Below are 26,005 nucleotides of genomic sequence, written 5' to 3'. Positions count from 1 at the left end.
GGCAGGGGAGTCATTAGTCATAGCAGCTGGACCTGGCATCACCCACCTGGTTTTGTTGCTTTTCTGGGGCTGGAGCTGAAATACAGCTGAGGCCTAGATGTTATCTGTAGGGAGGTCACCTTCTGTATCTGGCTGTAAATTGCTTGGCCAGTTTGTTCAGCTATGTCTCAGTTTCCCCCGTTCCACTTGCCAAGGAATTTTCCTAGCTTCTCACTATCCTGCCTCATCCCAGGTAACATTGACTCCTCTGTGCAGACCTGTAAGCAGCCCTGGTTTCCCCTGGTCTGCGGCCTGTCTGCCTTTCCTTCTAGACCAGGCTGTGGGCCTCCTGACGCTTAGCACCCAATGCGGGCCTGGCAGCCATTTGCTGGGTAACCCAGTGTCTGCAGAAAGGCTCACCTGGTCTGGAGACATTGTTTCCATCTCAACTGCGGGTGGTAGGGGTTGGTTAATCTTGGAAATATTATACAACATGTCTGATTACATCACTTATGTCCCCCAAACTCTCCAAAAGGTCCCATCGCACAGAGGAAAACCCCAGTCCTCCGAATCACGCCCATCATCCCTCCCTCTTCACCTCCTTTCTCATTCTGCTCCCTGAAGCTCCCCTTGCTGGGGCTCCGCCCTGACTGTTCCCTCCACAGGGAATGCTCCCATCCCCCACCCCGACACACATATCTGGGCCACTCCACGCTTTCTTTGCTTGAATGCCTGTCCACCAGTTTAAACGTTTACTCCCATAGCTCTTGCTACCGCCTGACAAAGTCTCACATCTTATTTATTTATTGTCTGTCTCTCCTCACTACCTTATCAACTCCTAGGAGGCTGGGATTTTATCTGCTTTGCCCAGCCCTGTATACCCACAGAATACAACCGTCCTGGAAATCCAGAAGGAGCTTAGGCAATATGTGTTAACCTGCTGAACAAGCGAACGAATGAGTGGACAGTGGGGCGTTGGGGGAAGCCGGGTTTATCCACCACCACAAAAGCATTCGAGGGGCGGGGCTGCGGCTGAGGGGGTGGTGGGGAAGGGCTGGGCGGGACAGGTGTCAGTCCGAGGGACGGCTGGAGCCAGGTTGGCCACGCCCCCCGTACCGCGGAACACTAGGCAAGCGATCGGGCGCCACCCGGAGGATTTAGGGAAGGGCCCTCGCGCGGCCGGAAACCGGGGAAACCGGGTTGCAGTTTCCGGCGGCGCCGGGACCGCGAGCCCGTGGCTGGAGAGCTGAGGAGCTGCCATGGAGCGGCCTGAGCCGGACCCCGCGTCCGACGACACTCAGGACTCGTTAACGGAAAAATCCCCGAGCCAGCCTTACCGTGGCGGCTTCCACGAGGACCACTGGGAAGAGGTAGGCAGGCCTGTGGGCTCCTCACCGTGTGAGGGCGTCGTGCGGACTTAGCGGCTCCCTCAGCTCCTAGACCCCTGACGCTGCCAGCAGACGCGTGGTTTCTGCTCGAGTGTTAACAGTCGGCCTCGAGGGATTGGGGGCCTTCTTACTCTGTCAGTGCACTCAGGAGGACAGGTTTAGGAGTCAGGCCTGTGACTCCTCCACCCACTGGCTCTGCTACTGGGTCGGTCACTTAACTTCTCTGATCCGTCTCCTGGATCTATAAATTGCCCTAGGTATAGCACGAATGTGATGGGGTTGTGGCGAAGATGAAGGAACATTGAGCGCTCAGTGAAGATGTGTACTGCCACTCTTGTAAGAATGTCATAAGGGAAAGACTCTTTAGAGATCATTATTCTACACTCTCATTTATAGATGAGAAACTGAGGCCTGGGTAGGGAGCGACATAGGCAATCATGATGTTTTGCACATCATAATAAGTAAGAAAATTTTGATGTAGAGACTTGGATCTACTCAGTGGCAAATCCCATTTCTGTGGTTCATTCTTCTCTTAACAATCTCTAGGAATTTGAAAAGATCCCCCTATTTATGAAGAAAGCGCCATCAGAAATTGATCCCAAGGAGAATCCTGATTTGGCTTGCCTCCAGTCAATTATTTTTGATGACGAGCGATCTCCAGAAGGTATCTTCCATGACTCTTAACATTTGTTCCGTGTCTATTGAATTGAGGTAAAGAGTGAGTCGTTCTGTCCCTGGCCGGTGTGGCTCGGTTGGAGCGTTGTCCCATAAACAAGGGGTTTCGCGTTCTATTCCATTCCTAGGTTGCGGGTTCCGCAGCGTCCAGGTGGTCCCGTGGGGGTCCAAGTGGGCCCATCGGGGCACGTGTGAGCGGCAACAGATGGATGTTTCTCTCTCCCTCCCTTCCCCTCTCTCTAAAATCAATAAGCATGTCCTCAGGTGAGGATTAAAAAAAAAAGTGAGTCGTTCTGATTTATAACACGTAGTAGTTAGCCTGAGATAACCTGTCACTATTTATTCCACATCCAGTTTTTTGGACACCTACTAAATGCTAGGCATTAAGGATACAGGGGTGAAGAAGACCAGTCTCCAAGGTCATGCTCCAGTGGGTAACCAGATTGTCCTAAAGAATCAGGACAAACCTGTGTGATATGTGCCAACATGTAGCTGTATACAAGGTGCTGCTGGAACACTGAAGGCAGGGAGGTAGGGGTGGGCTCACAATGGATCAGAAATTTGAACTGAGTCTTAACAATTTTGTAGGCTCTTACTAGGGTGAGGATGGAATTTGCATTCCAGGGAATAAAATAACATAAGCAAAAGTAAAAGTATAATTTCCCCCCATCTCTTCAGTAACTTAAAAAAAAAAGTTCTTCAAAAACTAGGGTACGTATACCTTTTTTCCTGTATGTTTTCTTTTTTGTAAGCACTTAATAATCTACCTTGTAAAATATTTGGAATTGATTGTAGTATTAAGTACACATGACTTTATTTCTCCATGTTAATAAGCAGGTTTATAGAATTTTTTGAATTTTGTTTCCCTATTGGTTTCTTCTACTTGGTTTATTATGTTTCATTGTTGCATGATTTAGAATATTTTTAATGAGCCTTTTAAAAAATAGGAGATAATGATTATTTCTCTCTTTGCAGAACAGGCCAAGACCTATAAAAATGAGGGCAATGATTACTTTAAAGAAAAAGACTATAAAAAAGCTGTGATATCATATACTGAAGGCTTAAAGAAGAAATGTGCTGACCCTGATTTGAATGCTGTTCTTTATACCAACCGGGCAGCAGCACAGTACTATTTGGGTAATTTATTCCATTATTGAGTGCTTTCTAAAGAGTTAACTTATGATAAAGGCATTATTATGGTCAGTGGGGAGTTTGAGAATGTCAGGAAGAAGAGCTGCTTATCCCAGATACCTAGGATCGTTTACTCTAATTGAATTCTGATCTTCCAGGCAGAGTTGGTGAAAAGGGAAACCAGATAGATTGCATAATTTTTGCTATCTGAACAAATGGGTGACATCAAATACTTTAGTATATGAGTTGGTATGATCTGGGATTTTTTAAAGCTCACATGCTTCTATTCCCTCAAAAAAAATGTCCCATTCCCTCCTACCCACCCCCGCTTCCGGCCTTCTCAAGGATGCTTTTGTGGAAGGATTAAGGTAATAGAGAACTTTGTGTGAGAGAAACTATATTATCTAAGGGAGAATTTCTCAAAGAGTATTCTGTGGGACTCTTGAAGTAAAAAATATTCTTTGCACAAGTAAGTTTGGAAAGTGCTGTTTCTCTGTGGGGGATTTGCAGTGCACATTGGTATGTTAAGGACTCTTAGATAACCTACAGCAAAGAACCTTACCCCATGATTCTCAGGGTCTGTAAACCACCTCTTCAGGTAACACTTGCAGTACTGTTCTGCAGATATGACCTTGGGAAACACTGCTTATTTGCTAGTGACTAGTCTTCATCATTTTAAACCCACGTTTCTTATCACAGTTTAGAGAGGACCTGGGAATGACCCCAGGCATTCTGAGGGGCTGAGAGAGAATAAGCCTTGCAGTCTAGCTGGGATGAGTCTGTTGGGACTCATCACCATTTGAGCAGAGTTCCTTCTCAACCATTGTCTGCTCTACCTGTTTTCTCATTTAGCCTGTTTTATTATTATAAAATCCTAAGAAAATAAGAGTGGTATAGCACTTCAGAGATTATTTGGGCCAGTCAGTGCCTTCATTTAGCATGGGCCCAGGGAGAGGGACTCCTTGGTTAAAGCCTGAACCTGGACTAGAGACCCAGTCTTCTAATTTCCGGAGGAATATATTTTCTTCATTCAGCAGACAGACAGTATGCTGTGCCAGGTACTGGCATCACAGAGATGAGTAAGACCTGACTTTTACTGTGTGCTAGGCACTGTACTGCGAACAAGAGCTACATAGCTCCTTTCCTTGGTGAACTTAAAAGGTGTCATTTATAGGGCTAACATGAGCAAGCACCTTGCAAGAAAAAAACCTGTGCGTGTACAGGGACACCAGAGGAGCAGATGCATAATAGTGAGAGCCATTCTTTGTATATGTCACTGGTAGGGCTTATAAAGGACTTTGACATTTGTTATCCCTCTTGACCTCATAGCAACTATGTAAGGTAGGATAACTTAGAAGAATATTCATGGGTCACAATGTACCCACAAAGTTCATGCTAATTTGCTCTCTAATTTACCATTGGAGTACCCTTTTCCCCTATCTGGATATTATCAATCTTTGCCAGTTTCATGTTAATTTTAATTTCTCTAATCATCCATGATGTGGAGCATCTTTTCATGTGCTTATTAGCTAGCCATCTATAGTTCTGTGGATTGGTTGCCTGATAAAAACATTTCTAAGGCTTTTGATGAGCATAATTATGGATATTTTTCTAAAAACAGTTGCTCTGATTTACATTTATCCAAGATTGTACAGAGTGTCTTTGTCTCTATGCACAAAATTTTGGAAATATTCTGATTTTAAAACTTGTTGGTTTTTTTTTTTTTTTTTTTTAACTAAATGGTGTTTCATTAGGCAATTTTTGTTCGGCTCTCAATGATGTGACAGCTGCCAGAAAACTAAAACCCTGCCACCTCAAAGCAATAGTGAGAGGTAAGTTTTGTACAGTATGATTAGAAATAAGGAAAAGTTAGTACTTACTGTGCCAAAAGTTGAGACATTTTAAGCTTTGATATTAAGGTGCTAAGAAACTAATGAAGTCACCTTATTTTTGCAATCTTGATATTAAGTTCCTTGTCCTTATCAATAACAACATTCCATTTTTTTAAAGAATTCCCCAGAGAATAATCTAACCCTTTGTGTTTTAAGAATTTGTAGAGAAAATGAAATTCCTCATTTCAAATTAATAAAGAATAAAAATTAATTAAAATAAGGCAGTTCCAAAGCCACATTCTAATTTTTTTGCAAACGTTTTTTTATTGAGCCCTGACCAGTGTAGCTCAGTTGGCTGGAACATCATCCTGTAAACAGAAAGGTTGCAGGTTCAATTCCCAGTCAGGGCACATGTCTAGGTTGCAGATTCGGTACCCAGCCAGGGCACATACAACAGGCAACCAATTGATGCTCCTCTCCCTCTCTTTCTCCTTCCCTTCCCCTCTTTCTTGAAAATCAATGAGCATGTCCTTTGGTGAGGATTAAAAAAATTTATTTTTGTTGATTGAAAGGCGAGATATTAAAATGCCATGTTAATGTTAATTAAAAGATAAGTTATGCAACCTGTGCTAATAACTCTGATGCTGAAATGTTCCCAGGTTATTTTTTCTCTTGTAGTCTGACCTTTCTATGTAATAATAGTGTTTTATTGCTTTTATACTTCACCGTTTTTTGAGAAGTTTAAAGGTGCTTTGCAAACTTTAATTTATTTCTCAAGTATTAATTTTCCCTATATCCCCATGGACCAACGTAAAATGCTTTATCGAAATTATGCTTTAGCTATTTAGATATTTATGATTGGAGGTGGTAAGCAGATCCATGCTCATAGGGAAAGAAGGTACTGAATAAAGATTGGCAAGTAAATTGAGTATAGTCCTGTGGAATTGGCCTCAAGTTGGGCGTCTGTAATCCTTCATTGAATTGTCAGTTTTACCTTACTATGTGATCTTAGCAAGATACCCACTCTGAGTATCAGTTCATTCATCTTTGAAAGATGAAGTTGGATTCTGTTGACATGTAAGCACTTATAGTTCTCATATTTTGAAATTCTATGGAAAGCCCAAAGAGGCTAATGGGAGAAAACTGAGCATGATTAAAGGAGAGGCAGCTTAAACTGGTAGACATCAAGAACAATTTCAGGAGAGGCCTAATGTCTTTGGTCTTGCCGCTGCTTTGATTAATGGCTGAGGCAAACTGTACTTTCAAACTCCATTTAGAAAAAACACCTGAGACAGGCTTTATTCTTCTCATTTGCAGATAAAGAACCCGAAGCTCAGAGATGCTCAGTCCTTTGTCTAATGCCTAGTTGGTTAATGACAGAACCAGATTTCTAGCCCAGATCTGTCTGATTCCAAGGCTTTTGCTTTTTGCCACTAAGCTGTAGCCTTTCCTACTTTGAGTCCTTAAGACTAGGGAGGCTCACAGGAGTTTTGAGCTGAGTGCACTAGAGATCTTACTGATCTAAGATATAAAAAATAGTCTTTCTAGTTTTGGGAATGCAGTACAAGGGACTTTCCATATAGGGTGCTGGCTGGTAGGTAGTGGAGGTGGGGATTCCTCTTCAAGGGGGGCTCTTCCTATGCATGTTGTCCATGGATCCTAAGGGTTCTGAGTTCTGCAGGTGTCTTATGCCATCTGGAATTAAAAAACTCTGCCGAGGCTGTGCACTGGTGCGATGAGGGGCTGCAGATAGATGCCAGAGAGAAGAAGCTTCTGGAAATGAGGGCTAAAGCAGACAAACTAAAGGTTGGTGGCAAAATCAGCAGCCATTTGACATTTAGTCAGCATTAATGAATTAATTAGTATTCCTCAGATTGTGTCTTTTGGTCATTGTAAACTTTTTCTTCTTTAAAAATAAAACCCATGAACCAACAAGTTTTAACCAAGATGTCTGGGCCCTTGCAGAGCTGCCCAAGCAGGCCGTTATCAGTCATGATGTCCAGGTCAACAGATCCTCATCAGGCAGGTCCACCAAAAGATCCAGCATAGAGAGAGCCACCAGCATTCCTGGAGGACACACCACAAGCAGCGTTAACCCAAGCTCTATCTCTAGTTGTCACAGAAACAGAGACAAGAAAGGAAGCAATATCAACAGATGAGCCGACTCTACAAATGACAAGAGTAAAAGGGAAGAGACACAGAGCCACCTGGAAGTGAGTCAGGTGAAGAGACCTGTGATATTATTAACTGACACAAAGGAAATTAGAGATCATCTACTAGAGAGAATTGATTCTGTCCTTGGTGCAGTTGATAGTTTGGCCAAGTTCATGGAGGCTAAGTTTAAATCACTAGAAAAAAAACTAGATAAGTTATAGACTGATTTGTCTTTTTATGTATTCCAGACCAATACCAGGTACTCCAACTAAGAGGCGGTATCCAAGTCTTCCAGGTGAAAGCAACCCTCTGCTGTCACCACTTCCTTTTGCTTCGCCCTCTCATGCACTCAGTGAACCTCTTAACAAATGGGATGGTTGGTAATTGCTCAACAAACACAACAAATTTAAATGCCTAGAAAGATGCTGCAGTATCTTTACCTCAAGTGGATAGTATCCTGCCATGAGAGTACATTGCCATGTATAATACCACCATTATCAATAAAAATAAGTCAATGCAAATAAATAAAATAAAAATACATTGAAAAAGGAAGAACTAAACCAAGAGAGGAAGAAATCAGAAATTGCTAGGGGAGGAAAAAGACATACTCTTTCTCTTCGTTGTCTGGAACTTTGAACCCTGCACGATACTGTAGTTGAAAAGTATGAGAATTGAAATGACAAATTCACTAGGGAGCTTAATGGCCGAACTTTGAAGATAGGTCATTTGCGATTACCCAGTTTGAGGAACAGAAAGAAAAAAGAAAAGAATAAAGGTGAAGTGAGACTGAGACACCTGTGGGGTGTCATCAGGCACATCATCATAGGCATACTGGGAGTTCCAGGAGAGAGAGAAAGGGGCAAAAGAATATTTGAAGAAATAAGAACTGAAAACTTCTCAGATTTGATAAAAACAGTAATCTACCCTCCCAAGAAGCTTAACAAACTCCAAGTAGGAAATACTTAAATCTATACCCAGACACATCATAGACTGCTGAAAGTCAAAGACAAAGAAGAGAATCTTAAAAGTATCAAGAGAGAAGTGACTTCACATATAAGAGACCCTCAATAAAATTAAAAGCTGATAGCTCATCAGAAACCATGGAAACCAAAAGGCAATGGGATGACGTTCAAAGTGCTGAAAGCAAAAGACTCAACCAAGAATTCTATATCCAGCAAATCTACCCTTCAGAAATGAATGAAAGGAAGAAGTAAAAACTACCTCTGTTTGCAAATGATATTGTCTTAAATATGGAAAATCCTAAGGAATCCACTAAAAGAACTATTGGAACTCAAATTAGTTCAAGCTGGTAGGATATGTCAATATACAAAAATTATTTGTATTCTATAGAGTTTTAATGAACATTCCCAATATGAAATTAAGAAAACAATTTTATCTATAATAGCATCAAAAAGAATAAAATACTTAGGAATAAATTTAACAAAAGTAACATAAAACTTATACTTTGGAAATACAAAACATTGTTGAAAGAAACTAAACTGAAATGAGTGGGAAGACATTCCATGTTCATGGATGAAATCTTATATTGTTAAGGTGACAATACTCTTCAGTGCACTCTGCATCAAAATTCCAGTTGGCTTCTTTGTAGCATATTGACAAGCTGATGCTAATATTCATATGGAAATTCAAGGGACCCAGAAGAGCCAAAACAATCCTGAAAAATAAAAGAAGACTCATACTTCCTAATTTTAAATCTTACTACAAAACTGTAGTACTCAAGATACAGTATTTCCTCACTTACTGCGGATATTACGTTCTAGAACCCCCCCCCCCGCCCCCACAATAGGTGAAAATCCACGAAGTAGGAACCTTACATTTATTTTAGTATTTATATATATTTTAAGGCTTTATAAACCCTTCCCACGCACTTATAAACCGTTCCCAGTCCCTTATTAACCTTTCCCACTCCCTTATTAACCTTTTCCACACTTTTATAAACACTACTTTCATTCTTAAACATATTCTACACTCTTAAACCTACGTAACTTGAACAACATATGTATACAGTACCGCAAAATCCCGCAATATAGCGAAAAATCCATGATAAATAAATAAACATAATTTTAAAAATCCTGTGATACAGTGAGGCCGCGATAAGTGAACCGCAATATAGAGAGGGACTACTGTGTTGTGGTACTGGCATAAGGATAGACATATCGATCAATGTAACAATTGGGGGCTCAGAAATCCTCATATTTATAAACAATTGATTTTCAACAAGAGTACCTAGACCATTCAATGGAGAAGGAATAGTCTTTTTAACAAATGTTGCTGGGACAACTAAAATTCTAAAACAATGCCAGTGTGATATAGAATGGTATGACTATGTTGGAAATCAGTTTGGCAGTTTCATATACCTGTCCTGTGACCCAAGAATTTCACTCCTAGGAATCTACCTAAGAGAAATAAAAACAAGTTTATAGAAAGACTTGTATAAGAATGCTATAGTCTGTTTTTATTTATAATAACCCAGAAATAGGCCTTGTAGCCAATAACAGGAGTGTAGATAAACAAAGTTGTATATTTATACCATGGAATATTACTTGGCAATAAAAAGAAACAAACATACAGTGTTGAGATGGGAGGGAGACCGACTGCAAAGGGGCATGAGGGAACTTTCTAGGGAAAGAAATATTCTCTACCTTGATTGGAGTATTGAGCTCTCAGGGTATATATTTGTCAAAACTTATCAAAGTTTGTAAATTATAACTCAACAGAGTTGATTTAAAAAGAGGGAGCAGTTGCAGTGGCTGCTGTGGCTCAGTGGATTGAGTGCCAACCTGCGAACCAAAGGGTCACAGGTTCTATTCCCAGTCAAGGCACATGCCTGGGTTGCAGGCCAGGTCCCCGGTTGGGAGTGTGCAGGAGGCAACCACACACTGATGTTTCTCTCCCTCTATTTCTCTCTTCGTCACTCTCTAAGAATAAATAAATAAAATCTTAAAGAAAAAAAAAAAAGAGAGAGGGAGCAGTGAACTCCATAGTTCAGGGCTCCTCTGACCTGACCTGGTGGTTATTCCACTTTATGTGGGCTACTGAGACCCAAAACTTCAGGAGATACAGCAGAAAGCCATATTCACCCACTTGCATTCTGTAAATCAGTAAAACATGAGACACAGTCCGAGTCATCCTTAATAATCCATCTTAATCATTCTCTAATGTGGACCAGACAGTGGTCAAGTGTAGCTCAACTAGGAAGGTGGAATTGGGTATAGTTCTAGTGGTATCCATGAGTGGGGCACTCTTGATAGTGTAATCAAACTTGCTAACAGCAGAAAGGATTTTTGCAGCCCTCTTGGCAGACTGGATTGGAGAAGGAATGACCAAGAATTATCAGCCATTATCTCCCTGAAAGGGTAGGCTGTCCACAAGAAAAAAAAAAAAAACGAACAAAAAGAAACTAGCCTTTCTGGGGCATTTGTGGGGAAGTTGATGAATGGTTGGTGCTATATTTTCGAGCAGTGGTCAGAAAACTGATCCACAGGCCAAATAGAGGCCTGTTTTTGCACATGCTATGAACTGAGAATGTTTTTCACATTTTTAAAGGGTTCTAAACAGCAACAAAACCAGATACTAGATGAGAGAGACCACACATGGTCTTCAAAGCCTAAAACATTTACTCTCTGGCCCTTTACAGAAGGAGTTTGCTGATCCCTATTAATCACAATCTTGAGGGTAAGAGCAGGATCAACTGATTTGGGGTAGATTAGCAGGAAATGGAAATTAAATTATCTTCCTGCCAGATTAAGTAGACTGGTGGCATTTTTCTCTTGTGGATTATATAATAATTGTGAAAAAGACAGAGCTTCTGATAAGTTCTTGCCCTGGGTTTTCCCATCCATACCAATGAAACTAAAATGCCCCATAGTTTGGGGGGGGTGGGGGGATGCCCTGGCTGGGTGGCTCATTTAATTGGAGTGTTGTCCATAAACCGAAAGGTTCTGGGTCTGATTCCTGGTCAGAGCACAGGCCTAGGCTGTGGGTTCAGTGCATGGTTGGGGTGCATATGAGGTCACCAGTCAATGTTTCTCACATCGATGTTTCTCTTCCTCTCTCTCCCTTCCCCTCTCTCTAAAATCAATAAGCATGTCCTCAAGTGAGGATAAAAAAAAAGAAAGAAAAAAAGAGGCCCCATAGTGGTATCCATGCAATGTCAGTCCCTTTACCAAGAATGCCCTTTCTTCTTCATCTGGTGGACTAGACTCTTCCTTGCCTGTTTAAACCCACCTTCTCAAAGGTGCAGAATTAGTCACTCCTTCCTCTGTATTTTAAAGCACTTGGTTCACACCACCAGGGACTGTGAGCTCCTTGGGCATGGAATTGTAGATTTTTAAATTTCTGCTGTCACTGGTCCTGACACCCAGACATGTGCTTTTAAAATGTTTATTGAACTGAATTTAGCTACTGGTGTCCCTTGACACAGGAGCCTGGATTGCATAGAGTCAAGAGATAGTAATTTAGGAACAGGCTAGGGTAACGAGGAAGCAAATTCCCTGGTGATGATTGGTCTGAATTTCATTTTCAGCGAACTGAACAGAGGGATTTGAGGAAAGCAAAGTTGAAAGAAAAGAAGGAGCAGGATCTGAATGAGGCTTTACTCCAGGCCATCAAGGTGAGTTCTCAAACCTTAGGCCCTTATGGTCTTGTCAAATCCACTGATCCTGAGGCCTCTTGGGAACCTTTCTTGGGATGCTTTACCTGAATGGATTTGTTCATTTTCTCTCTGTGTGATGAAGGGGCTGTGGAGTCAGACTCCCTGAGTTCAGTCAGCTCTCCCACTTGTGTACATGTGTTGGTCTCAGGTAACCTATCCTGAATAGTTGCTACGGGTTAAGCATCATTTAATCTTCACAGTTGCATTCTGAGGTAGGTTTCCTGGCTCCTGTTTTGCTAGGTGATGATGTGGTCTCACAGAGGTAAAGAAACCTCACGTAGCTAATGTTGGTCAGTCAGGTCCTTGCTGTAAATGAATGTAGTCTGATCTAAACCTTGCTTTTACCTGGTGAGCAAGTCACTCGGTGAGCCTTGGATTACTTGGTCTTGGTGTTGGGTAGGTTCTTGGTTTCATTCTTTGGTGAGTTAAATTACGCACCCATTTAAGTGACTTGTTGACTTTGAGAACTTCACACTACTCAGATGCACTCCACTAGTCCCCCCGCCCCCACAACAAGCAGTCTGTTCACACATATAAACAAGTTAAACAAAATGGAATACTCCTGATTCTCCATCTAATTCTCATTCATAATCAGAGATTTGGTCATTTTCTAAAATGTAGAATATTGAAATGCCCAGGCATTTGCACACACACCTTATTTTGGTTCTCTCCTTTAGTCTTAACTGCATCTCAAAAACCTCACTGTACAAAAGACAGTGTATACACAAAACCACACATACTATTACCAATAGTTTAAAGCAGAGGTCAACAAATTGCAGTCCTGCCTGTGTGTTTATGTGGTACCTGTAACTGTTTCACACTACAATGCCAAAGTTGAGTAGTTAACTTCAACAGAGACCATTTGAACCACAAAGCCTCAAATATTTCTTATCTGACCCTTTAAGGAAAAGTTTGCCAACCCCTGTTAGGAGATCCTATCAAAGGCAATTTTGAGTGCATGTAATTTTCTTCTCATTTGTAACCTTAGGAATCTCCATACACAAACATAAGAGGTGACTCTACTATTCAGACTTCAGATTATCCTTAGTTCCATGAGACAGTCAAGATTAAATCAGTGTGCATTATCTTTAGTATTCCATGTCCTAGCTAAACAAGCATTGTCATTTTTGTACATGCCACACTCTTGATCTTTTCTGTGCCTTTGTACATGCTGTTCCTTGGGGCAGAATGCCCTTCCACCTTCCCCCACTTCTACTTCTCTGCCTTACGAAGTCTTTGTTTAAGGCCTAGAGTTCCCCAGTCACCTCCAGCTTTCAGACTGAACTAATTATTCATGGTCTGCAGTTCCACAGCTTTACTTCTTACTGTATATTGTACTTATTTCCTTAGGTCTCCCCACTAGACCATGAGCAAGGTCTTGAGGGCAAGAACCGTGTCTAGTTCGTCTTTGTTGTGGTACACGTCGGGGGAAGTTGAGTTAAACAGATGATGCCTACTATGTGCCAGGCCTCAGGGATAATGAAGACGAATCAGGGAGCTCGCAGTGTTGTGGTTTCCCTGTTTTAGTGAAATGTGTTTGCATCTTTCCACACAATAAGGTTTCTTTGTGTTTCTGTCTTTACCGCAGGCTAGGCTAGGAACATCAGGCTAGTTGCTGAAGCTGCCAGTGAGGATGAAGATTCAGCCTCAGAAGGTCTAGGTAAACTGCTGGATGGGCTCAGCTTTGAGAAACCCTATGGAGCCAGGTTGAGTGTAGATGACCAGGGCCGACTGAGCTGGCCTGTGCTCTTTCTGTACCCAGAGTATGCCCAGTCGGACTTCATCTCTGCTTTTCATGAGGACTCCAGGTACTTACTTGCCCAAGAACTTCTGCTCTTGCTAGCATGCTCTTTTCCTGCTGTCTCTGCAGGAGGGACAGGTGGATCTTGGTTGAGGAGGGAAGAGAATAGTGTAGAGGGTTTCAGTCTGGTTTGGCGTAATCTCTATCCTGTAGCTGATTGTCCTTTTGCTAACTACCCTTGCAGGGACAGACACAATCTCACCATTGTACTGACGGGGTTGGTACGGTGTTTGTACATATCTGGTGAGATGTGAAATAATTGTAGGTGGTATATGCATAGTAATTTAAGTGTATTTTATTAGACAATATATAACTAGAAGTTATAACGTGATTTCCTAGGGTTAATGCTTAGAATGTGGCTGAATGTGAGGAATGTTGTTAAGCTTGAGTCAGACTTAAATTTAAAGAAAATTACTATGTCCTAATAGGACAAGTGATACACATACACAGTTTGGGCACTGTTGTAAAAATGACTTACATTGCATTTCATGTTCTGTACATTCTTGTTATCTCTGTGATTTGGTGTCTGGGGACTATGATGTGGGAAAGTAGATCATGAGTTATTGATACCCAGAAAGTACATGTTATATCCTTAGGTTTATTGATCATCTAATGGTGATGTTTGGTGAAACGCCCTCTTGGGACTTAGAGCAGAAATACTGCCCCGATAACTTAGAGGTAAGAGAAGTTTTATTTTGTTCCTCTATGGGATTTTTTGCGGGGGTGTGGAGGTTTCATTGCTTTTTAAAAAAATTGTGGTAAAACAGAACATAAAATTTACCATTTGCCATTTTATGTTCTGTATATTTACCATAAAATACCATTTTTAGCTCTTTTTAATTAGTTATATAATTATTATTATAGTTCAGTAGCATTGAGTACATTCACATTATTATACAACCATCACCACCATCCATTTCCCTTTTCATCATCCCAAACTGAAACTCTGTCCCCATTAAACAATATAACTCCCTATTTTCTCCTCCAGCCCCTAGAAACCACCATTTTACTTTCTGTCTCTACTAACTTGACTATTTTAGGTACCTCATATGAGTGGAGCCATATAATATTGGACTTTGTGTCTGGCTTGTTTTACTTAGCATAACATCCTCAAGACTCATCCATGTCGTAGCACGTGTCAGAATTTCCTTTTTAGGGCTGAATAATATTCCATCACTGGGATCAACAAAATAATCCCAATTACAGTACAAAGAATTTATCTTCTAACCATTTCAGAATAAGATGCCGACTGATCCCCCATCATCCCTGAATACTTCAGTTTCTATTTCCCACAAACAAGGGTATTTTCCTTCAAAATCCTAATCAACCATCAAAATCAGGAAATTAACTTTGATACACTAGTACAGTGATTTTCAACCGGTGTGCCACAAGAATTTTTAAAACATACAAAGAGGGGCACTGATCTCTTTTCCCTTAGATTGTCAAATAAAAAAATGACAACAGCCAACACGATAGCCATCCAGTGTGAATCAATCAAAATTATACCTATTTGTTTGGTGTGCTGCAAAATTTTAGTAATTAGTTTATGTGTGCCATGAGATGAAAAGGGTTGAAGATCACTGCACTAGTACCACCTAATCCTCAGACTCCATTCAGCATTTACAGTTTGTTCCAGTAATGTCCTTTGTAGCAAACAGACCTGTTCAGAATCCCACATTGTATTTTGTATTTAGTGGTCATGTCCCTTTAGCCTCCTTCAGTCTATTGAGGAGTTTCTCGGTCCTTCCTTGATTTTCTTGATCTTACTACTTTTGAAGAGTACAGACTAGGCATTTTGTGTAAAGTCCATCCGCGTGGGTTTGTCTTTGTTTTTTCCTGACGAGATATGGATTATGCATATTTGACCAGAATACCACAGAAGTGATGCGTCTTGTTGCATCCTGTCAGCTGCTCTTAATTTCAATTTGTCCCATTACTGATGACATTCATTTTGATCACCTGATTGAGGTGGGGGTCTGACAGTCTTTTGTACTGTAAATCTTTTTTTCTTTGTAATTAGTAATTTATAGGGAGGTACTTTGAAATGATGTAAATGTTCCATTGTTTATCAAACCTTCAACATAATAATCTCTTTATATCAGTTGACTTATGGTTTCCTATTTTATTCATTGAGTTATAATCTATTACTATGATTAGGTTATACTCATATTATCTCAGATTTGGTCAATGGGAACCCCTCTAAATTTGTTTCTGTGTCCTTTTGACTTGTTTCCATTTTGTAAGCATTTCTTTGCTTTCTGGCACAAGCTGTTCTAGGCTCAAATTGTGCTTTTTTTTTTTTGTCTCAGTTCTGGAATCAACCATTTTTCCCCAAGCAGTCCTGGTTGTTTTTAGTAGAAAAGTGTATTTGGAGCCAAGATCTGTACAATATGGGTGTGGGCGTGTAAATGTGTGTGTGTGTGTGTGTGTGTGTGTGTGAGAGAGAGAGAGAGAGAGAGAGAGAGAAAGAGAAAGAAACATGAGGTCTCACAGGTATCTTCAGTTCTAATCCAACACCACAGGCTCTCTTTTCTTCCTTTCTATATTTGTAATAGTGGCTTCTACTATTATTCATATATTTATTCATTTGATCAGTCCCCCTCCTGTCACTACCACGGTCCCCTCTTCCATGTAGAATCTTCTTCACCCTACCTAGACTTTTGACTCGCACATCAGGCTGCTGCCCCAGTGTAAGCGGGGTGCCTCTTCCTACATGCATACCGTTCAACCACTCTGCACACATACCCCTTATCCTTCTTGGGTTCTCACTCCCTGTGGCAGCCCGCCCCCTGCCATTTGTGGTTGCCTTTCTCACCCTCATTGGTCTCTGACACTTCATATTGGCTGTCCCCATGCATGGACACCCTCCTCACCCAATGTGGGATTGAGAGCTATCTTACGAACGTAAGATGAGCCTTTGTTCTGTCTTTGGAAAATGGAGCCAATAATACCCTTTTTATTTTTATTTTTTAAAATTATTTAGTTATTTAGAGAGAGGGAGAAAAACATCGATGTGAGAGAGAAACATCTCTGTTACCTCTCGTACATATGCCAACCAGGGACTGAACACACAACCCAGTCATGTGACCTGACTTGGAATCAAACCAGCGACCTTTCACTTTGCGGGATGATGCCCAACCGAGTCACATGGGTCAGGGCCGATAATACTTTTATTAGTATCTTGGGGGAGGACTGAGTACTTTATATTCCACTGCTCTGTATGGGAGGCATTCAGCTAATAGCAGTCATATCTCTTTAACTTACCCTAGACTTGGCCTCAACATGCCTGATGCTGCTGCAGCCCTTTGTTTGATCTGACCTCTGCTCCTCTGTTAATCTTGCAGGTCTACTTTGAGGATGAGGACAGGGCAGACCTGTACCAGGTGCCTTCCAAGAGTACCCTGCTGGAGGTGCTACAGCACCCCCGGTGAGTCACTTCATGGGGCTGAGTAGAACAGGGAAGATGCCCACCCATCATCCCTGGGGTACTGCCGGTTCTCATTCCACTGCCAGTTGTCTCGCACTTCCTGCCCTCTGCCCTGGACACAACACCGTGAGATGGCACCATGGAGACTGCCCTGGCCATTTGCGAAACAGGTGGCAGTGTGATGACTGAGCTCATTGCACTGCAGCCATGGTACCCTGAGACTGGGAGAAGTGAATGGGACTAGTCTAAGGAGGAAAAAGCTGTCTGGCTCTTGTACCTAAAGACAGCAGGGTGGTTCTCCTGCTCTCAATTGTGCCTTGTCCCCTGATTCTGTTATATGGAAAGAGCACTGGCTCTTGAAGTCCTGGCTGTGTGACTCTTTAGGTACCCACTGCCTCTCTGGGGCGATTTCCTCATCTCTAGAGTGGGAATAATAACTGTTGCCTATATATTTCTCATGTATTTGAGAGCTGATGAGAGAGCAGGAGTCAAAGTGCTTTTGTAAGCTGTAAAGGACGGTCTTGTGCTAAGGGCAGTACCTTCGTCAGTAGCAGTAGCAGCCAGATGGATTTGGCAGTTCTTTCTTTTGCTTTGGGGTGTTTCTGGATTGTCAAGGAATGCCCTCACTAGATGTAAAAATTGATTCTTGGACTAGTTTTCCCTATCTTTGAGCAAAGCAAATGCTCCTGTATTCAGGCTTAATGAGCCCAGTATGTTAGGGGAACGAGGATGGTTGGGTGTGGTGGGAAATGAGGCTGGAGAGCCAGGTGAAGGCCATGTGTGAAGGCCTTGAATGTTCTACTGAAGGAACATGACCTGTGTTCTGATGGTGGCGTACGGGGCCGCAGAGGGTGTTTGTGTTGGTAAAATTTACAGTGATGTACAGACTTGGAAGAAGTGTTGTATTGGTTGATGGTGGGGCCTGAAATAGGGGATGGATTGGAGACAGGTTTAGGAGGCGGATTGGGTGAGAATTGGTGATGTGACTGACAGGGTAGGGGTGCCCCACTCGTCTTTATGCTTCTGTTTTGGGTTGGCAGACGGGAGGTGACGATTTCTTTAAATATGATCAATTACTTTGCTTGGCAGTGGTTTTTTTCTGGCTCCAAATCTTTCAATTTTATTGACAAATTTTTAACAGTTTTCTCAATTACTAGCAAATTATCTAGATTCTTTAAAGGCCTGAGGTCCACTCTCCCCCATCTCCAAAAGAAAAAAAGAACAAAAAGGGGGTTGGGGGCGAAATCTAACCAGAAAGCAGACTGATTTGTGGAGATGAACCAATTTTATGCTTCTCCAAAAATGTAAATGTGGTTGGAAGTTATTGCTTTTTAAATGACTAGTATAGTTAGTAAGAGGCTACCCAGGACAGATTTCCAGCAATTCAGACCCTATACATTACTGGAAATAAACTGGGACCGACCAAGATTGGGTGGAGCCAAGATACAAGTCTCTCTGTCAGAGGCAGATTTAACAGTGGGTACACGGGGCGCGCGCCCTGGGCCCCGACTTCTGAAGTGTCCTGCAAGTTTACAACTTGTATGTAATTAAAATTGCACACATGAAACCAAACTTGGTGTCATTAGAAAAAAGTGTAAAGTTGGGGTTTTGCGGGGCCCTTCAGAAGTCGGGGACCAGGGTACGTGTCCGGTGCACCTGCCGTTAAATCCGCCTCTGTGTCTCTGTCCAAATCAAGCACACCGGGTAATGCTAACACCCCTCAACCTGGGAGGCCGAGGCCTTGCCCGTTTCTCCAACCTGCCTCAGTCCATTTGCTTTATGCCCAACAACAGCAAATATTCTGGTGACCTGCACTGCCTGGCTTAATTCCCCCAGGCCCATCATGACCCACTTCCTGAATTAAGTCAAGTTCAGGCATGACATCTTCCAGGAAGCTTTTCCTGATTCCCTTTTCCCATAGAGGGAGTCACACCCCTTGGACTAAGGGTGTACCTCACAAATGCTTCTACAGTTTTGCCTTGCTGTCGTTCATTGATTATTTATCTCCCTCCCTCCAGGACTCGAGAGCCAGGACAACGGTTTTTGTTTGTTTTGTAAAGTCTGTTTTCAGCACAGTGCCTGGCTTACCCTGGACATTCACTATTGAATGAATGAATGAAAGCATGTCCTTTTAGTTTTATGTCATGTTTAGTCACAGACAGTCAGTGCTAGAGGACTGGCCCAAAGATTCTGAGGGGGCAGGGTTATGCTAATTTGCCAGATTTATAAACAACCCAACAAATAAATGTGCTAAACTTGCATTTTAATGTTGAACTCACATCCAGAGGTTCACCTTGAATGTTGTTGGGAAGGTCCATGGATGATTAAGATTGCAATTCAATTAACCCCTCTTTTTTGTTGTATTCACTGCAGGTACTTTGTAAAAGGCCTGACACCAGCATTTCTGGTCTGTGTGGGATCCTCCCCTTTTTGTAGAAATTATCTCCGGGAGAGAAAGGTGCACCAGGTAAAGTGATTGGGCCAGGCTGTGGAGCCAGGCCCCCTGGATCCCCTTCTTGATCCTCTTCTGCCTGGAATATAGCACACTTGTATCAGCTGGACATGCTCCTAGAATCCAACATTTTTTTCTGTTATCCTGGGGACAGTCCTTCCTCAAATTGTAGGCAGGGAGGAGCTGCTGACTTCCCTGAACTGCAGCCTCCCTGGTCAAAGTGCTGAGCCTGAGCTGGTCTTCACTCTCCTCTGTTGATACAAAACTCTGTGCCTTGGTCATGACATCCTTGGACTCACTGTGCGCTGTGTTAACCAGCCTCTCTCTCTGAAGGGACCATCTGTTGCAGTTACCATAGCAACTGACCGAATGAGCTCATTGGACTGACTCAAGATCCAGTGACCTGGTTCTGAACCTTTGTGGAGTTAGAGGCTTTAGAGAAGCTAGCCCTCAAACTGCATGTACATACAAACCATGCATGTAATTTTAAGGCATTAAAGCTGAGAGACTCTGGCCTCTGGTTATTTCATGAGCACGGAGGGTTGCTCTGTGGGGATACTGTAGATAAGCAGTTCTCAACCTGTGGGTCACGACCCCTTTGGGGGTCGAACGATCCTTTCACAGGGTTCACCTAAGACCATCCTAAAAAACATATATAATTACATATTGTTTTTGTGATTAATCACTATGCTTTAATTATGTTCAATTTGTAACAATGAAAATACATCGTGCATATCAGATAACTTACGATTCATAACAGTAGCAAAATTACAGTTATGAAGTAGCAATGAAAATAATTTTATGGTTGGGGGTCACCACAACACGAGGAACTGTATTAAAGGGTCGTGGCATTAGGAAGGTTGAGAGCCACTGCTGTAGATGCTTTGGGGTGAGATGGGGCCAGGAAGGCCGGGTCCTGTTTGTGTATCTATAAAAACCTACAATCTGGGATCCTCCAGAGCCCCTAACAGGTTTGCCATTTTTCCTGATCTTTGTAATATGGAGGACTGTGATATTCTTGGACAGTGGACTCTGCATTCTTCCCAGTTTTCACATTTTAGGATTTTGTGTCTTTGAAAGTGGAAAGTCTTTGCATGTTGAGTCATTGTCATAGGTTGTATCTAGTGGGTTTTATATGTCCTTACCTGTAGCCATGTGACTTCTTGCAGTGCCCACCCCATCCCCCATGGAGGAGTGCACTTGCCTGAAGAGCCATGGTGTGGAAGGTTCATGTTCTCTTCTGCCATGAGAACACATTTCCCAGGCTGGGGCTGTTCCTTCAGCCTGGGTGCCAGAATGGTAAGACACATGGAGCAGAGCTACAGCAGCTGCCCTTCAGCCACTGATTGCAACATGAATGAGAAAAAAATGTTTGTTGTAGTAACAGCACTGAGATTTTGGGGTTGTTTTGTTACTACAACAACGCTAACTAATACATCATTAAACTGAAACCAGCTGCTGTCCTTGAGATGGACTGCTGTGGGATTTTGTGCTGTGTGCTTCCTTGTCTTTGAAAGGCAACTTGCTGTGGAATATTTACAAAGAACCATGCAGTCGTGGCCAGGAAGCTGAAGTTCAGCCTCCATCCGAAGCCTGGCTGAAGCCATAGTGAGGCCGTTGTCCCTCACTTCCCAGCTAGAGACTCCTGCTTGGTTCTCTTTGTAAGAACTCAGCCATTTTGTGTAAGAGGCCTGACATCAGTTAGCAACGACCCTAGCAGGCATTGTGACATTCAGTTAGCAACAACTCTATCAGGTATAGCAGGGTTCCCTGCAGCAGCTGCCTTCAGTCACCTCACTGTCTTGGGCAAAGCAGGTTCCAGTGGGTCACCTTACTCCTCTGTGAAACAGACTGATTATTCTGCCCCCTCCCAGGACACTGTGAGGCTGGGATGAGATGACAGAAGCGACCAGACTGTACCATGAAAAATATATGCACCTGACAAGGGTCGTTCTATGACCTTCGTCCCATCATAAGGCTCCTGGCAGGCCAGGTCATTAGCCAACTTCTGTTCTCCTTTCCTGTCAGTCCCTGCCCATCCCTCCAGGTAAGGGTGAGGACAGAAATGGAAGAGACTTAGAATGGCAAATTGTTAGACCAGAGGTAGGATCCTAATGGCTGTTGACTTGCTGTGACTGTAAAGGACTGTGCTAGGAGCTGCCTTCATCTGTAAAATGTTTCACTATACCTACCTCATAGGTGTGTCTCTGGCACTTCTCTGCAGGTACTGTATCAAAGGGCTCAGTCAAGTGCCTGGCACATAATTATTCAATAACTAGCTCTTAAGCGATCCAGGTGTACAACTATGCAGACTGGTAACACTAGACCAGTGGTTCTCAACAAGCGTCATTGCACTGAGGGGACATTTGCTTATGTCTAGCGACCTTTTTCTTCATCACAACTTGGTGGGAATGCTACTGGCATCTAGTGAATTGAAGCCAGGGATGCTGCTAAACATTCTATAGTGCCAGGATGCCCCCGCCCCCCCCCCCCCAAATAAAGAATTGTCTGTCCCAAATTGTCAATACTAGTTTGAGAAATGCTGCACTAAACCTTCCACAAAGCACGCTCTCAGTGGGCAGGGGCCAGATGGAGATTTGTCTGACACATAGTGGGAGCTCAGTGAGGGTGAGTGTGCTGAAGAATAAATGGATGACTGGAAAAAAAATATATCAAGTCCTGTTCCGAGGCACCACTTGTGCACACACTAGCATCCAAGCTCAAGCCCAGTGTGGCCCTCTTACACATCCAGGGAGGCTCCTGGCCTGCCAAGGCCATGGGCTCTGCCTCCTCTGACTTCTGCCATTCTCTTTGGTCTCCAGGAGAGTGGAACAGGCACAGATTTAGGAGCAGGCCTGCAAGGCAGGGCTCTGTGCAGGCTGCACAAGACTGGCACAGGTACACCCCACCGCCAGACCCCACAAGTCAGGGTCAGGGTTTTGCAGGGTGGGGCTGCAGGTGCAGATGCTTCCAGCTGAGCTCACCTGGGGCCACCCTGGCCACCTGCCCATGTCTGAGACTCTAGCAGAGCTGATTCACAGCTCCTGCAAGGACTCAACCCTCCTCCACCTAATTTTACAGATGAGGAAATTGAGGTCCAGAGAGGAGGAGGAGCAAGGCCAAGGCACCAGCATCCTTAGCACCCATGACTCGAGGCAGAACTTTTTCACCCCTGAACGCGTGATGGATGCGGGCCATGAAGTTGAACAAGGCATTGGTGGGAAGGGGTGAAGTGGGAAGCCCTTAAGCAAAGGCAAGGAGTCTTGCAAAGGCATATTCCAGGGGCAGTGCATAGGCTGGCCTGGCTTAGTAATAACAGCTGCCATCTGCAAAACACTTAGAATGTGCCAATGTTGTAGGTGCTTTATGTGAATGGCTCACTTAATCCTCCCAACACCTCTAGGAGGCAAGTAGTTTCATAGCACCGTTTTACTGATGAGAAAAGTAGCAGAGAATGGCTAACTTGTCCAAAGTCAGCTAGCTAGTGAAAAGTATAGCCAGAACTTGAATTCAGGACTCCCCTAACCCTTCAGGAGACATTAATAGTAACAAGGTTGGCGCCTGCATTCAAGGACTTGGCAATAGGCTCAATGGCCCTTGTCTACTCACTCCAAGATTATGGTCAAGTCTTGGCATTCAGTCCTGCAATGTTCCCAATTTGTCTGCCTGGGTAGAAGAATCTACAGCCCGAAGAAACCCTTACCAGAGCCCACAGTTGAACTCCATAGCACCTGACACCCTACCAATGGGGCTCCTGTCACCCCACAAAATTCCTAGGTGAGCCTAGTCAACAACTTCTACCCTTGCAAATGGGACATCCTCAGTTAGCATTAACTGGGAAGTGCCTCCTCCTCGCTGTCTTGGTCCTACACAGTTTTAATTAGCCAATGGCAATTAAGCTTTCACCATGGAAGCTCATAGCAGCCTTGAGAGCTGCAGGTTTAACAGGAGTGGACACTATGCCTAAAGTGGTGACTTAATGTCCTGGCCCACATGCGCCACCTGCCCACCTACTGTGTGCAAAGGGCTAACTGGTCTGACAAGGGCAGCTGCCACTTACCAATCAACTGCTCTGAGTTAGGCACTGTTGTCCCCATTTTACTGACCAGGAAGGGCTGGGAATATGAGGAAGGTCATACCTGCACAAAGGCACATGGCTATCAAGTGGCCCAGGAAGTTGCTCTTGAGTTTCTAGTATGGGTCACTAAGATATAAGCCATTATTTTCAATTAAGTGAAGGACCTTGATTTTTTTCAAATGTTCCCTAAGTTTGCAATATCATAAAAATGTGTTCCCATTTTCCACATTATAGAAAACTATCCACAATTATAAAAACTCTTCTTAACTCTAAGACAAGGCCTTACATGCCCTTGGAGGCATAACCATCCATTCTAAAAAGACATTCTGCCTCTTTGGTGTAGAAATGGAGGGTGGGAACTCTGTGAAGGGGCCCGGCACTCAGGTAGTTAAGGAAATGACAATTTCAACAGATTTCTGCAAGGTCCTTTATGGATAGCTCAGCAGGTGTTTCTTCCATTAAAACACAGAATATTAGTGGAGCCCTGGATTTACATCCTGAGCTTGATTTATATGATGGTTTTATTAGGCATCAGCCTTTGTCCCCAAGTATTCTGCTAAATATTTCCCAGCAAGTTGTTGCTAGAGCTCCCCAAGGAATGAGCAGTAGTACAGCCTGTACCTGTTATTTTGCAAGCATTTCCATTTCATCAATTTATGGCAAGTGGTAATACTGGCAAGTTCAGGAAGGAGAAAAGGTACACAATTTGAATATTTCCATCTTTTCCTCTAAGGAGATGCAACCACTCCACAGGCGTTACTTAGTTCTTGTTGGTGGCATTCCCAGGAAGGTTGTAAAGCATCACAAGAAAACAAGATCCAGGTCTGGAGATAAAGTTAGCAGCACCTGAGCTCCCATTGGGGGCACTCCCGAAGCCATCTGGTATGAGGGAAGTGTTTCCTGAGAGCATTTCATATAAGGAAACTCAGCCAACCTCCAGACAACACTGGGAGCTGGGTACCATTATCATGAGGGCTACTTACAGATGAAGAATCTGAAATATACAAAGGGCAAGTAATTTGTCTAAGGTCCTAGAGGTGAATCTAGAATTATGTGTCTTCTGCTCTTTCAACCAAGTTATACTGCCCCTGCCTACTAGAAGAAACACTGGCTTAAGAATCAGGACACCTAGGTTTCAGTTCAACTTGACCTTGGGCAAATCACTGCACTTCCTGTATTTGTCTGCTTTGGAAAGTATCTGTTTCATACTTACAAGGCTTTTCTATATCAAAGGCTGATTCAGCCAGACCTCTCTTAATACAATGAGATCAACTGGAAGTAGCCCAGTTTAGGGATGTGGCACCTGGCCTACAGTCAGGCCTTTTGTCAGTCAGATGGTATATGGCCGGTGAATTCCCACGGCAGGCCTTTTTCCCATCTGCGAAGGTTGGACAGGCAGACACCAAGTGGTCCCTCTGCTCTAAAGTTCCATAGTTCTACATCCTCAAATCATTCTATAATTCACACATTTATGAGTTAAAAATTAATTGGTTTTTAAAAGTGCCAGCCTTCCATACATGTGATTGTAGACACAAATTTAACTATATATACATATATATGCACCCATTTGCACAAATTCTAATTTCTCACCTATTTTAGGCAAACTTGGTTAGACAGAAGTAATTGTTTTATTTGCTGAAATCACTTCCATGCGGGCAGAGGCCATGTGGTGTGGTGGGGAGGGCAGAGGTTTTGGTCAATACTTGGATTCTAGCTCTGATACTTAAGAACTGTGCATCCTTCAGTAAGTTGCTTAAACTTGAGGTTGCTCATTGGTAAACTGAGAGTAACAGCACCTCCCCTGCACAGTCTCAAGGTCTGAAAACAGTGTATAAAAGGGCCTCATAGCACAGTGGCACATGGCAAGCCCCCAACAAAGAAATGACCAGACCATGAAAAGCAGAGAGCTCACATTAGTCTAATAACATATAACCAAAATCACTCAAAGAAACACTCAACTACAAAGTGGGCTCAGAGAAGGCGGCTACCACACAAAAGGAGCTCTCGATGGACTCTGCACATCAGAATTGTCCAGGAGCTTTAAAATTCCCGACACCTGGCCACACCCGTCCTTAAGCAGACCCTCTCTCTGGGTGGGACCCAGGTGGTTCCAATGTTCAGCTTCAGCCAAGGTTAAGCTCCGGCGCCTCACAGTCCAGCCTTTTCTAGGTTTGCTGTCAGAATCTGCATCTCCTGGCCTGAATGCTGGGCCTGCGCTCGTGGCAGGCCTGGGAGTCATTAGGGTTTGGCACATGCAGTAATTAGGAAACCAGACGGTGTGTGCTTGGGGTGGGGTTACTCTAGCAGTAACCAGCTCCTGGGAAGCTGGCCAAGACAAGAACTGCAGTACACTTGGAATCTGCCTCAGACCCCGGTCCTGGGGAGCTGACCATCAACAAGAGGCTGGCCCACC

At 43.2% G+C, this 26,005-nt stretch overlaps 1 protein-coding gene across 2 annotated transcripts; it reads left to right on the top strand.

Moving 5' to 3' along the window:
• The first annotated feature begins 1,136 nt into the window (after positions 1-1,136).
• On the top strand, positions 1,137-20,273 carry LOC150015989 (hsp70/Hsp90 co-chaperone CNS1 homolog). Of its 2 annotated transcripts, XM_090270181.1 has the most exons (10): positions 1,137-1,349; positions 1,914-2,031; positions 3,018-3,179; positions 4,928-5,005; positions 6,687-6,811; positions 11,706-11,792; positions 13,428-13,642; positions 14,232-14,313; positions 16,980-17,062; positions 19,436-20,272. In XM_090270181.1, exons 1-10 carry the CDS (start codon positions 1,239-1,241, stop codon positions 19,536-19,538), a joined length of 1,164 nt encoding a protein of 387 aa, XP_090126307.1. In that variant the 5' UTR covers positions 1,137-1,238; the 3' UTR covers positions 19,539-20,272. The 2 variants fall into 2 exon arrangements, with proteins under 2 accessions (XP_090126307.1, XP_090126308.1); XM_090270182.1 differs by lacking the exons at positions 13,428-13,642; positions 14,232-14,313 and having other exon boundaries at positions 19,436-20,273.
• Positions 20,274-26,005: the final 5,732 nt, after the last annotated feature.

This window comes from Furipterus horrens, unplaced genomic scaffold, assembly GCF_987537825.1.
Source record: "Furipterus horrens unplaced genomic scaffold, mFurHor1.1.pri manual_scaffold_3, whole genome shotgun sequence".
Taxonomy (NCBI): domain Eukaryota; kingdom Metazoa; phylum Chordata; class Mammalia; order Chiroptera; family Furipteridae; genus Furipterus; species Furipterus horrens.
Note: the sequence above shows the minus strand (reverse complement) of the source record. Positions and strands in the feature narration are given on the sequence as shown.